General features: G+C 38.2%; 1 protein-coding gene across 1 annotated transcript in view; it reads left to right on the top strand.

The window, feature by feature from the left end:
- LOC126481177 (proton-coupled amino acid transporter-like protein CG1139) overlaps window positions 1–13,459 on the top strand; it is a 95,556-nt gene that overhangs the window by 50,436 nt on the left and 31,661 nt on the right. Inside the window, exons 4-5 of the mRNA XM_050104749.1 lie at window positions 1,004–1,088; window positions 1,357–1,629. Of these exons, the coding sequence (XP_049960706.1) occupies window positions 1,004–1,088; window positions 1,357–1,629 (358 nt within the window). The remainder of the gene's footprint in view (window positions 1–1,003; window positions 1,089–1,356; window positions 1,630–13,459) is intronic.

The raw sequence follows: 13,459 nt of genomic DNA, 5'->3' as shown, positions 1-13,459 counted from the left end.
AGCACATCCAGAAGTGTCGGATTCTCACACTTTACGAAGTGCTTTCTTGCAGACTTCCCTATCCAGAGCCAGAAGAATAATAACATCTCTCACCAAGAGATCACCATAGGATTCATGATGGGTTCTAGTAACAAATTTACAACAATGCATTAACCCATATAATTCTGCAGCTCAGTGACTGTAAGATTGGTTTGCACATTCTGACAACTGTAAATTATACATGGTTGCAATGATGTGTTCTCTCACAGTAACAGGTTCAGAAAGGCTTCCATATTTCATCAAACAATAAGGTGACGAGTTCTTGAAAAGGCGCAATTGATCAAGGCATGGTGAAAGCCAGGAAAGAAAGACCTGTAGAGGTATGCCCTGCCGACATGAAAAACCTGGAAATATTGGCGTAACAATGCCTCATAGGAGTCTCAATCTTCAGCTGATTCTTTGTGTACCAGGAAAGGTGATGAGTGTGCTGATGGGAGAGTAGCCTGCCACGTACAGACAGTTGCCACTTGATTTAGAGGGGTGGTGAGAGCCTGCTGTTGTTCTGCAAAAAGTTTGCTGCTGGACAGTGAGATGTTGGAGTAATTCTTCCATTGAGATGTTTGTCAGGTGATGTAGCACTGACACTAACATATAGAGAAAACATAACTCTCACTCATCACCAAGTTTCCTGTAGCAAGAACAAACATTATATACAGAATGTAGTACTTTGTAGAGAAACACATAACAAACAGTGAAATACAGGTCGCGTCCATCATGAGTGGAGGTACATCAGAATGTCTCAACTGTTGGAATGAGAATTAATTGTATGTCTAGAATGAAAAAGTATTTCATTGTTCCTATTCCCTGACAACATTGGAAAGCATAAATTCTAACTGAGGCTATAGATTCAATGCTATGCATCCACAGATACATAATTTCTAAAATTATGAGTAACCTGTCTTTTCTTTATGTAGAACTGAGTTGAAGTATTGCAGTCATTTATGATTTTGCAAACTTATTTCAGGCATATTGTGAATATCTTCCAAGTAGTCTTACAGATTGGAAGCTGTTGTGTGTATGTGGTATTTGTCAGCAGCCACATCAAAGCCGTAAGTAGAAACAAGCACACATAAACACCAGTTTCATTAACTATGTAAACAGACTTTACTGACTCTGTTCTGACTACTTCTTGACATTATATAGCACATTATATTTATGTACTAAGTTCCCAAGCTAGAATTTATGTGTACAAAATCTATGTGTTTGTACTATTAAAACACTGCAATAACTAAGAATTTTCATATCTACCTTATCTAAACAATGATTTTATAATATGTCACTAACCAATTATATCATAGAGTGCAATAAATGTTACAGGTAGTGGACCAGTACTCTTATGGGTTGGATCTCAGGATATACATGTTAATTTTGCTCGTGCCACTGATAATAATAAATATGGTGCACAATTTGAAGCTGCTGGCACCATTTACAACTTTAGCCAATATCTTGACTTTAATTGGCTTTTGTATCACATTCTACTACTTGTTGAACAGTTCTCCCAGCCTTTTGGACAGACAACCATTTGGGCCTCTCCAGGATTTGCCTCTGTTTTTTGGAACTGTGCTTTTTTCACTAGAGGCAATTGGTGTAGTAAGTGTTTCAGAATGTTGCAATAAAATTACAGTTGTGTGTTACTATTCATCATCATCTTTGTTGTCATTGTTGTTGTTATATACATATGTTTATATGACATCAGTCTGATTAAAATTACTTGGCAGTTGATTTCTGTCACTTGCTGCTGCAGTCTTGGCAGACCTGCTGCTAGCACCACTCAATTATGGACAACAAACATAGTGGGTCACTTCACATACACAGTTAATGTGTGATATGCTGCAATGTTGGACATGGCCACCGCAAAGTATGACAGAAATGGGAGATGCTCTGTCAACAGCTGATTTTTAAGTGACTAATGACTGAACCATGGCAGATGATACATATTGTAGCCCTGAATTTAAATTCGTGTCCTAACCTAACTACAACATCATGATGTGCAATGTCTGAGAAAATGATCAACAATCTGTGGCAGAATTGAAATCATGATCACTTTGTTTATGGCATTTAAAGCTAACCTCTATCAGCAAAATCCAGACAGAAAAATTTCATTATACATTTGTTTGCATAGCCATCTTGAACAGCAACATTTCAGGGTCAACAGTAAAAGCAAACTGTAATATCTCACTGTTAATGGTTACCTGAAATTATCCTCTCACTGGCTACATGGGATGCCACCTTACCAACCGATGAGCAGTCTTGGTTGGCATTTGGGTGCAGATTATTGACAACACAAGTAGATCCCAAATGAAAAAAGAATGATAGGAAGAAAAATAAGAGTAAATAAAACAAGTCAATATTATGATGGAATTGACGTAGCAAAGTATTAGATATAAAAAGTAAATTTAACAAAATAAGTGAATAAACATGATAATGAGTCTTTTGATTAACTTTACATATATAAAAGAATTCAGAACATTGGATGAGATCTAAACTGTAAATCTTATACATGTTAGGTTCATGCGATAACCACTACAATATGCCATTACACTAGAAAAGGCAGTTGTATCCATGTCTCCATTGTCCCGGTCACGCTTCATGCAATTTCATGTGAAGCTTATCTATTGTAAGCCAATCTCTCTCTCTCTCTCTGTCTCTCTCTCGAATAATGGAAATGAATCAATTGTTACAGCAGTTTGACAGTAGCGAATGGTTCAAGCATGATGGTGAGCACTCTGATTGGAGGAACCAGCTACAACACATGAAGTGCCAACTATCTAGTAATTTTAATTGAACTATAGTAAAGTACTGTTGTATTCTAACCAATCCAATCTGTCTTAAGTGTTCGAACTCTCCAGATAACACAGCTTCAGTTTGATTTTTTTCCCCCTCTCAATTTGTATAATGCTCTCTAAAGTTATGAAATATTATTTATGGAAACTGGTGTGATATGTTTATTAATATTAATTAATTAATTCTGTTGATACACAGTGGTTGTTATATAATGTTATGCAACCAGTATCTTTTAAGTGGCTCAAGATATCAATGTAAAGTTTCTGTGTGATTGTTTCCAAGCACCAAATACTTTGCAATGTGATTAATTTTTACTAAGGAGCTATAACAATGAGTTTTAATGGAACACTGGATTTTAACAGCATCTGGTACATCTTGAAAACAGGAGAAAAGTGGTATAAATTTGGTTATATTTTTAGTGAAACTTCTCATGTATTAAAAGAGCAGACTGAGAGCCATTTTACATGGGAAGCTGTGCATCCAGGTAAAGCAAGATGAAGCAATTCAATTTACATGAGCCAATTTAGGCACCATATAGCTTCTCAAATACCTACTGCAGCAGTAAGCCACTTGTAGCCAGGCATGAGCATAACTGATGCTCACTCTTTGGTTGCAGTTTTGGCATGCTGACAAATTAGCATCTGTAATGTTTCTGCCTACTGGCCACTGGTGAATATTAATATATAATGAAACTCTTCAATGTCTGACAATGGAGAGAACAGAGACTGTATTTGAGATAGAGAGTCTGACTGCAGAAATATGGAGTAGGCCAATTCTGTGCAAGTGTTCCACATCTGACCATTCAAACAAATTTTTGGTTGAAGCTTGGGATAAAATATGTAAAAATTAGAAAAGATTTTTTGAAACCTCATCGCCAAAGGAGAAGAAAGTCACCTGACTTCCATCAACAATCCTCAGCCATAGGGAATAGCTCTTGCATATTCCTCTTAGCCTACACAAGATCTGAAAAAAGGGGTAAATTGTCAATTCTGCATACTTGAAAGAACTTATGTTCCTATGTTGCTTATGAATGCAGTACTTCCATAGTGCAGTATTAAAACTTGACATTACTTTGAAGGGACAGATTGCTACTCACCGTAAAGATGACACATTGAGCTGCAGACAGGCACAACAAAGGGACTCTTACACAATGAGTTTTTGTCCGAAGTCTCCTTCAGAAAAGAAAAGAAAACACTCACATTCACACAACTAGCCACACCTCACACACACATGACAATTATTCTGACTGCTGCAGCACAATGCAGCTCTTGCGCTGAATGGAAGCAGCAATAGCAGCAATCTGGAGTGCAATGGGGAAGGGAGATGTATAGCAGGCTATGGATAGGAGGAGAGAAGAGTGCTATCAAAGTGCATGGAGGGACTGGATGGCAGCAGGACAAGGCTGCCAGGCACAGTGTTGAGAGGCTGTGGGGAGAGAAAGGGGGGGGGGGCAATGGAATGGTAAAAGGAGAAGACCAAAGAATGGGCAAATACCAGTGTGTTTGTTAGTAGAGAGTGGTGCACAGCGAGGGTGACAGGATGTGAACTGGGAGGAGATGATATGACAGAGTGGACAAAAACTGTTGGAGGTAGACTGTGGGGTCAGTATATTATCGTCGGTTGAGACTAGGATAATTTTGAGAGCAGAGAATGATTTGTAAGGATAGATTTTCCTGTTAAGAATGGTCTTTCTGATCATAATGCGAGGTTGGTTACAGAATATAACATAGCTCCATACAGTAATGCAAAACATTCCTCCAAAATAGTGCATTCAATTAATGATTTAACAATTTCAAAGTTTTGGGAAAGCTTGCAACAATTAGACTTTTTGCTGACTTTTGAAGTATATTAATCATACTCAACAAACAAGAATTAGCTGAGGCAATTGTAAATAATGTCTTTCAGAAAATTAAGTGGTCCTTCACAAATGGACTCTCACTAAATTTTGAGGAAACACTGTATATACAGTTCTAAATTGCGTAATATCATTGATAAATATAAACTCTGAATAGAAGTTTGTTCATAAAGCAGAGTATTCAAAATTTCTGTGCACTGGCAGAAGTCTGCTCCTTTGGCAAAATATTCAAAATTTCTGTGCACTGACGAGAAAATGAATTGGTAGAAACACATTAATGATCTGCTGAAATGTTTGAGTTAAGCTACTTATGCTTTTATTGTTACTGCAAATTTTGGTGAAAAACACATTAGAAAATTTGTCTACTATACCTATTTTCATTCACTGCTTTCATGTGGCATCATATTTTGGGGTAATTCATCACCAAGTGGCAAGATTAGCAACTTTCTGAAAAAATGGCCAGCTTACTAAGAATAAATATGAAGAAAAACATTGTTATATGTGGAGACTTCAATATTGACATGAGAAAAGAATCAACACCAAGACAAGATTTTGAAGAATTGTTAATACAATACAGTATGGAGGCAACAATATCTCCACCAGCTTCTAAAAGTCAGACAGGTATTGACAACATAATTATTAATATTGATAGGTCTAACTATGAGTCTGTTTAGTCCAAACAGAAATATCTGATCATCATGGGCAGCTGATCTGTTTCTGTAGAAGTAAAGACATAATATCTGAACCAAAACAAACAACCAAAGAAATCAGGAACATTAGAGAACAAAATATTAACATCTTTAGAACAATATTAACCAGGGAAATGTGGAATGAAGCCCTAGAAGTGCAGAATGTAAATGAAAAATATGATTAACTGATTACAACAATTAAACACCATTTCAATGTAGCATTCCCCAACATAAAGAGACAGTAAAAAGTGCAGGGTCAGGCAAAGTGGATTACCAGTGAAATAACAGAACTGCGAAGGAAGCTGCAAGACCTGAGATGGAGGGGTGAAGCTGAAAATTATGAAATGCTACAAAAGAAGTATAGAAAAGTAATACAAGAGACAAAATCAAGAGCAGATAATGCTACCATAATGAACTCAAGAAACAAGACAAAGGCAGTTTGGAACGCAATTAATGGTGAAAGACAGGAAAAAGCTGGATCAAACAAAGAAACAGATGTCAAGTCAATGAAAATAAACAACACAGTGGTTACAGGTGGTAGAGAAATAGCTAACATCCTCAATGATAACTATATGAATGTGGTAGAGAACTTAAAATTGGATAGAACTAGTCCACAAAAGAAGGTTACTAAGTTATCACAAAAATCAAGCAGAACCATGTTCTTGAAACCAGTCACAGAAGATGAACTGAGATAAATTGTATACAGAAACTGAAGTCTAAGAAATCAGCTGGTGATGATGAAATATCGAACCACATAATAAAGCAAGTAGTGAGTCAATAATCTCACCATTGCTGGACGGAGCAAATAGCTCTCTCAAAGGTGCAATGTTTCCTGAAAAACTGAAGCTAAGCAGAGTGGTACCAGTGCACAAAAAAGGGGGATAAGGACGACCGCAACAACTACAGGTCAGTTTCACTGATGTCATGTTTCTCAAAAATCCTGGAAATGCTTATGTATACTAGATTAGTTGATTGTCTGGACAAATACAACATTCTCATACCATATCAGTACAGTTTCAGAAAGAGTAGATCTACGGAATCAGCAGTTGGCAGTCTGACAGAATATATTACACAGTACTTGGATGAAAAAAAGTTGTACCTGCAGTGTTTCTGGATCTCCCCAAAGCATTGAACACTATTGACCATGAAATACTGAGAGACCTATGGTATTTGAGGGCAAGTGTGGAACTGGATGGAATTGTACCTATGCAACATGAAGCAATATATATCAATAGGGGATGCATATCAGTCAAAAACCCATACCATGAAATGTGGAGTGCTGCAGGGATTAGTAATGGAGCCATTTCTGTTTCATCTGTTTGTTAATGACATGAGTGTTGAAGAGAAGAGAAGGAAATATTGTATGCAAATGATGTGATGATACCGAACAATCACCAAACTGTGGCACAGCTTGAGAGAAGAGCATACATATCTGCAAACACCACAGCGCAGTGAATCCTGGAAAATGGACGTGTTATAAAACTAAAAAAGACTATTTGCAGTGTTCAGAACTAGAAAATGTAGAATCTACTAGATTCTTAGGTATTACTGTGGACAACAAGCTGAAATGGAAACAACATATTAATTCTGTCTGTAAGAAACTCACCTCCATCATATTTGTAATGAGGCAATTACCACGGTATACAGACAAACAGCTTCTGTGCACAGTGTACCATGGACTCTTTGAGCCATACCTGCAGAATGGAGTGGCAGTGTGGGAAAATTCAAACATTCAAGAAATGAAAAGGGTGTTAACATTTAAAAAACAGTCAGTATCATATTAAGAAGAAAGACTTCTGAAACATGCAGAAACTGCTTCAAAGACTAGGCATCTTAACTTTTTCGTCCTTGTACAAATATAAAACTATACTATGTTACAAAAGATAGCGCAGAGTGGACTACAAGTGACACAGTACACACCCACAACACACATAGGAAAAATGATATATGAAGCATACCCCACTGACTTACAATGCTTGAAAAAGGATCCCAGTACTCAGCTATCAAATAATGAAGAAGTCTGCCTAAATAACTGTGTGACAACATACATGACATCAAGTTTTCAAAGAACGTAAAAGACTATCTGGTAGAAAAGGCATTTTAAAGTGTTGATGAATACTGCTCACGTTAAATTTGTAAATATTGTTAATTATAATCACTGATGATAGAATACTTAGGACGTATGGGATAATGAAGGTTTTTATATTTTGACATGTCCTATATTTCATGTATGTTTATTGTGCACCATGTAATTCTACAGGATGAAATAAAATTCATTCAGTTAAGTATTCATTTCACAAAAATATGTAATCAGAATAACAGCTGGCAGCTTGCAGACATTTGTTTAATGAATTAGGGATATTCATATTACTTTCACAATACATATATTCACTTATGAAATTAGTCATTAATAACCTGTTCCAATTCAAAAATAATAGCAAATGGCATATCTACAATACTAGGAGAAAGGATGATCTTCACTATTCTGCATTAAGTCTAACTTTGGCACTGAAAGGGAGAATTATGGTGCCACAAAAGTCTTTGGTCATTTACTAAATAGTGTTAAAAGCCAACTAGCATTTGAAAACAAATATTAAAAGAATTTCTAAATGATAACTCCTTCTACTCAATAGATAAATTTTTAGATATGAGATAGCAATTTAAAAACAATTAATCATATTATGTAAATAAACTTTATGTTAAACTGACACTTCTCACATCATTACAAAATGTCATATTCATGATCTACAGAACAAGTATTAAAGTAAAGTAATGTAACCCACATCCATGCAGTTCAGAAAAGCTGGTGATGGTTTGGTTGGTTGGTTTGAGGGATAAAGGGACCAAACTACAGGGTCATCAGCCCCTCGCTCGTGGTGAAAGGAAGGATCCATATGGCCCAGGTTGTGAACCAGCCATTGAAATCAAGCATGTTAAGTTCATCTGCATGTTTTGCCACAGGGTGGTCCACTTTGCTCTGGTCACAGTTCAGCAGCGACCATTCATCCTGATGATAGGTGATGGAGTCATACCAATACAAAAAGCTGTGCCATGATTGCAGCAGAGCTTATATATGGTTTGGTTGTTTTCACAGGTGGCTTGTATTCTGATGGTGTAGGATAAACCTGTCACAGGATTGGAATAAGAAGTGCTGGGTGGGAGGATCGGGCAGGTCTTGCACCTGGGTCTTCCCAGGTGTATTATCCTTATGGCAAGGGGTTGGGTTTGGGAGTGGCATATGGATAGACTAGGAAGTTCAGTGAGCAATAGAACACCTCTTTAGGAGTGATGGGAAGGCTCTTGGGTAGGAAGTCCAACATTTCAGGGGATGATGGTAGACAAAGCCCTGCTGAATGATGTGGTTCAGTTGTTACAGTCTGGGGTGGTACTAGATTATCAAGGGGTGCTCCCTTGTAACTGGTTCCTGGGGATGGTGAGAGGAGTGAAGGTGTGTTGGGGCATGGCACAGGAAATCTGTTTGCTGACTAGATGGCGAGTGTTCATCAGAGACAAGGGTATCATAAGGAGTGCCCCAGGAAAGTGTAAAGAGACTGCTGTTGTTCTCTATATACATAACTGATTTGGCTGACAGGGTGGGCAGCTATCTGTGGTTGTTTGCTGATGATGTCATGATGTATGGGAAAGGTCTCAAAGTTGAGTGACTGTAGGAAGATACAAGACAACTTAGAGTCACTTTCCAGTTTCCAGTTGGTGTGATGAATGACAGCTAGCCCTAAATATGGAAAAACATAAGTTAATGTGGGTGAATAGGAAGATCGAATCTGTGATGTTCGGATACAGTATTGCTAGTGTCCTGCTTGACACAGTGAAGTTGTTTAAATATATGGGCATGACGCTGCTAAACAATATGAGATGGAACAAGCAAGTGAGAACAGTGGTAGGGACTTTGGTTTATTGGGATAATTTTAGGATGATGATGATGTTTGGTTTGTGGAGTGCTCAACTGCGTGGTTATCAGCGCCCACACAAATTCCCAACCTTTGCTCTGTCCAGTCTCACCACTTTCATGAATGTTGATGAAATGACGAGGACAGCACAAACACCCAGTCATCTTGAGGTGGTAATTTTAGGAAAAAGTGTTTCATCTGTAAAGGAGACCACATGTAGGATGCTGGTGCGACCTGTTCTTGAGTACTGCTCGATATGTTTGAGATCCGTACCAGGTCGGCGCAGTGGTTAGACACTGGACTCGCATTCGGGAGGATGACGGTTCAATCCCGCGTCCGGCAATCCTGATTTAGGTTTTCCGTGATTTCCCTAAATCGCTCCAGACAAATGCCAGGATGGTTCCTTTCAAAGGGCATGGCCGACTTCCTTCCCCGTCCTTCCCTAATCCAATGAGACCGATGACCTCGCTGTCTGGTTTCCTTCCCCGAAACAACCAACCAACCAACCATGCCAGGTTGGATTGAAGGAAGACATCAAAGCAATTCAGAGGCGGACAGCTAGATTTGTTACCATTAGGTACAAAAAAACAAGTAAGTGTTATGGAGATGCTTCTGGAACTTAAATGGGAATCTCTGGAGGGAAGGTATGCTTTTTTTGAGAAACACTATTGAGTAAATTTAGAGAATGAGCATGTGAAGCTGACTACTCAACAATTCTACTGCTGCCAACTTACATTGTACTTACAGACCACAAAGATACAAGGAATAAGAGCTCATACAGAGGCATATAGACAGTTGTTTTTACCTCATTCTTGCTGGGTGGAGTAGCCAATCAGTCTGACACACCTTGCCACAGTTCGCGCAGCTCCAGCCGATGGAGATTCGAGTCCTCCCTTGAGCGTGGGTGTGTGTGTCATCCTTAGCATAAGTTAGCTCAAGTTAGATTAAGTAGTGTGTAAGTCTAGGGACTAATGATCTCAGCAGTTTGGTCTCATAGGAACTTACCACAAATTTCCAGATTTTTCCCTTGCTCTATTTTCAAGTGTAACAGGAAAGGAAATGAGTAGTAGTGGTACAGGGTACTCTCTGCCATGCACCATACATGGGAGGGTTGATTTTGGACTGTTGTTTGGAGGTTTTGGTCAATGAGGGCCGAAATTCTTTCAGTGGGGATAAATAACCAGCTAGTACAGGGTGTCCAGAGTTGTTGGGGTTGGGGTTTTGAGGAGAATGTAAAAATTGGGTGTGCCTGGTGTCATAGGTTTGAGGAGGGGAAGAGGATTCAGGGCAGAGGTCCTGGGAAGCACCCAAGGCTTTAAGCAGTGATTGGACTTCTGGGACGGCATCACTAAGGCAGAATTTACTGGTGAAGGAATCGGAAAATTGGCAGAGGCCTTCCACCAGGTAATCACTGTGATTCATAACAACAGTGGTGGAACCTTCTTGTGCACATAGGATAATTAGGTCAGGATCTGTTTTGTGACTCTGTTTGACTGTCCTTTCTTCCACTGAAAGGTTGGTGTTCTTAGGAAGGACTTGGAGAGGGTGGTGAGGCCAAGTTGGAAGTAAGGAATTCCTGGAAGGTGACCAGGGGAGTAGTTGCTAGGGAGGGGGGGAGGATCACAGTTCAGTGATGGTATCAACTGGGAATGGCATCTTTAAATGATGGGATAAAGTTGGCTTTGGATGGAGGGATTGGTGACAAATAAGTGTTTCCATTGCAGGGATTGGTAGAAGTAGAGTAGTCTTTGGAAATTCCAATATGGTTAAATTTGAGTACAGGGTTCAAGGTGGGGCCTTTGGATAGAACTGAAAATTCTGAGAGACTGAGAATTTTGGCAGAAAGGTTAACAACTGTGCTATGGCATAATTTTGGCTCATGGGCTTTGTGGAATGTTGGTAGGAAGTTTTGGGGGTGTGGCAAGTGGAAAAGGTCAGCATGGCAGGGTCTGGGTGCTATGAGGGGTTGATGAGGAGGAACAGCATAGGTTGGATAGTGGTGCCCCAAGGCAGCAGTAGGATATCATCAGGTTATCAGGATGGATAACATATGGAAATGGTGTCTACAGTGCCCTTAGAGGTGCTGAAGAGCAAAGGATTAAATTTCAGACATTCAGTACGTTATTTGCAGAGGAGATGGGGAGAATTCCCCCCCCCCCCCCCCCCCCCCCCCAACTCCCCTCTGTATTAAAACATCCCATCTTCCAATTTCAAATTACCTGCCCCAGCCAGGCACGTTTACACTCACAGGTTATGTGAAACTTAAAAATTAGTGGAACTGTACACAGAAAGTATTAACACACTTTACTGTTAACATGTCAACTTTTTAGTTTTGGAAAAAGTATTATGTATTTAGCATTTTTAAATTCAATCATTATCATCAAGCTGTCATTGTTGCTTTAATCTAAGCTACAATATCCATTACTTGCAAAGCAAGCAGCATTGTTAGTGACTTGAGTGTGTGCAGGCATCTCTTTCAAACAAAGCAAATTTTTGTCATTGCTTAAGAGCAGTGTTTTACCAGATATATGTAAAAACATTGACAGTCAAGACACTAAAAGTGGCGCTAAAAAGAGTTAAAATAGATGGTGAACCTAAAAAAAATTGCAATGTGCTGTTAACTGTAGCTAGCAAATCTTAGAGTGACTGAAGACTCAGAAGTCATGAGGTAGAAATGGGGGAAACAGTAGGACTGAAATTATAGTGTGGATCTGTGCCACCTTATCATGTTCCCAAAATTGGCAAAAGACTAAGCCATGGCTTTCTCTAAATGAAAACAAATTTGGTAATATACACAAGGTACTCAGAAGTTCTGGAACTTAAAGTTGGAAGCATAGAACATGTGGATATCAGTGATGCATTTTTAGGTAGTGTTTCTACTAATAATACCAAAAATACTAAGTAATAATATCAGTGACCATACAAAGTGCAAATTTTACATGAAATGTGTAGAAATCATATGTTGCAAATAGTGGTGGCTGGTGGTCTGTAGACTAGGAGGGGTGACATGTCTGTTGAGTCACATTTTGTCTCTTCAGAATGTTTTTTGAACAGAAAAAACATAGCATTTTTTTAATTAGCAAGTGATGTAATTTAAACCTCCATATAACACATTTTTTAAGTCTGATATCAAAATATAAAAACTTACATACAAATATATAGTTTTTAATATTTTCTGCTGGCAAGACATTAATTTATGTAATAAAATGAAAATGATGTTCTTACCTTAATTAATAGTTTTGTAACAAAGTGGTCAGTTACAAGCTCATTAAATTATGCAGATACAACAGTATTTTTTCTATAGAGCACTTAGTTAATGCATCCAGTCTCACTTCTTTTGTTGCATTTCCAGTGAAATCCTTTACCCTCTCCAGTTTGAAGAAAGACCTCTGACTTTCTGCTGTTGTCACTGGTGGTGTACAAATAATTCACAGAAGTTTCATACTGATTCCAGGAAACAGTTTCTAAACTATTCTTGTAGATACACTTAAGAAGTGTTAAAGCTCAATTTGTAGTTTGAAAATCATTTCTATTGCATATGGGTGTCAGCACCTGCCACAGTTCATTTTCAATTTAACTCAAATAATTTAACTGTAGTCTGAAATTTTTGTCAGAGAATAACAGCTTGCATTTCAGAAACAAACTGTGGTGGAACAATATAGCTGCTGAAATGTGATTGCTAAATGTGAAATGCTCAACAATGTTAGCCACAGCATTGTCACAGCCTTCCGTTGCAACAATGCTACAGGAGTCTACCAAATGGAAACATTTTGGACCGACAATCTCCTGATTTACATTCCCATTATCCCAATGCTGTTAGAAATAAAGAGTGGTTCTCATCAGTTGTATCACTGACCTGAAATCAGAGATATTCTTAAGAGTTTTCATAATGTCAGCATCTCTATGTTGCAGCTGATTCAACAAAACATCAGAGTTGTGGGACATTTTTGAATAACTCAAACCAAAAGAGAAACTCTTGGTCATTGTTGAGAAGTTTCAAAAGTTGAGATGCTTTCTTGATTGTTGAAGAATCATTGCTATTGCAGTCCTCAATGATCCCAAGGTGCTGAGCTATTTCTTTTTTATACTTAAATATGGCGTTCACAAATCTCATTTTAAAATCCTATCTTGTATCAGCATTTTTTGGAATATATTTCTTCACAGCGTTATTCAGTATGGCTGTT

Source organism: Schistocerca serialis, chromosome 5 (assembly GCF_023864345.2).
Source record: "Schistocerca serialis cubense isolate TAMUIC-IGC-003099 chromosome 5, iqSchSeri2.2, whole genome shotgun sequence".
Taxonomy (NCBI): domain Eukaryota; kingdom Metazoa; phylum Arthropoda; class Insecta; order Orthoptera; family Acrididae; genus Schistocerca; species Schistocerca serialis.
Note: the sequence above shows the minus strand (reverse complement) of the source record. Positions and strands in the feature narration are given on the sequence as shown.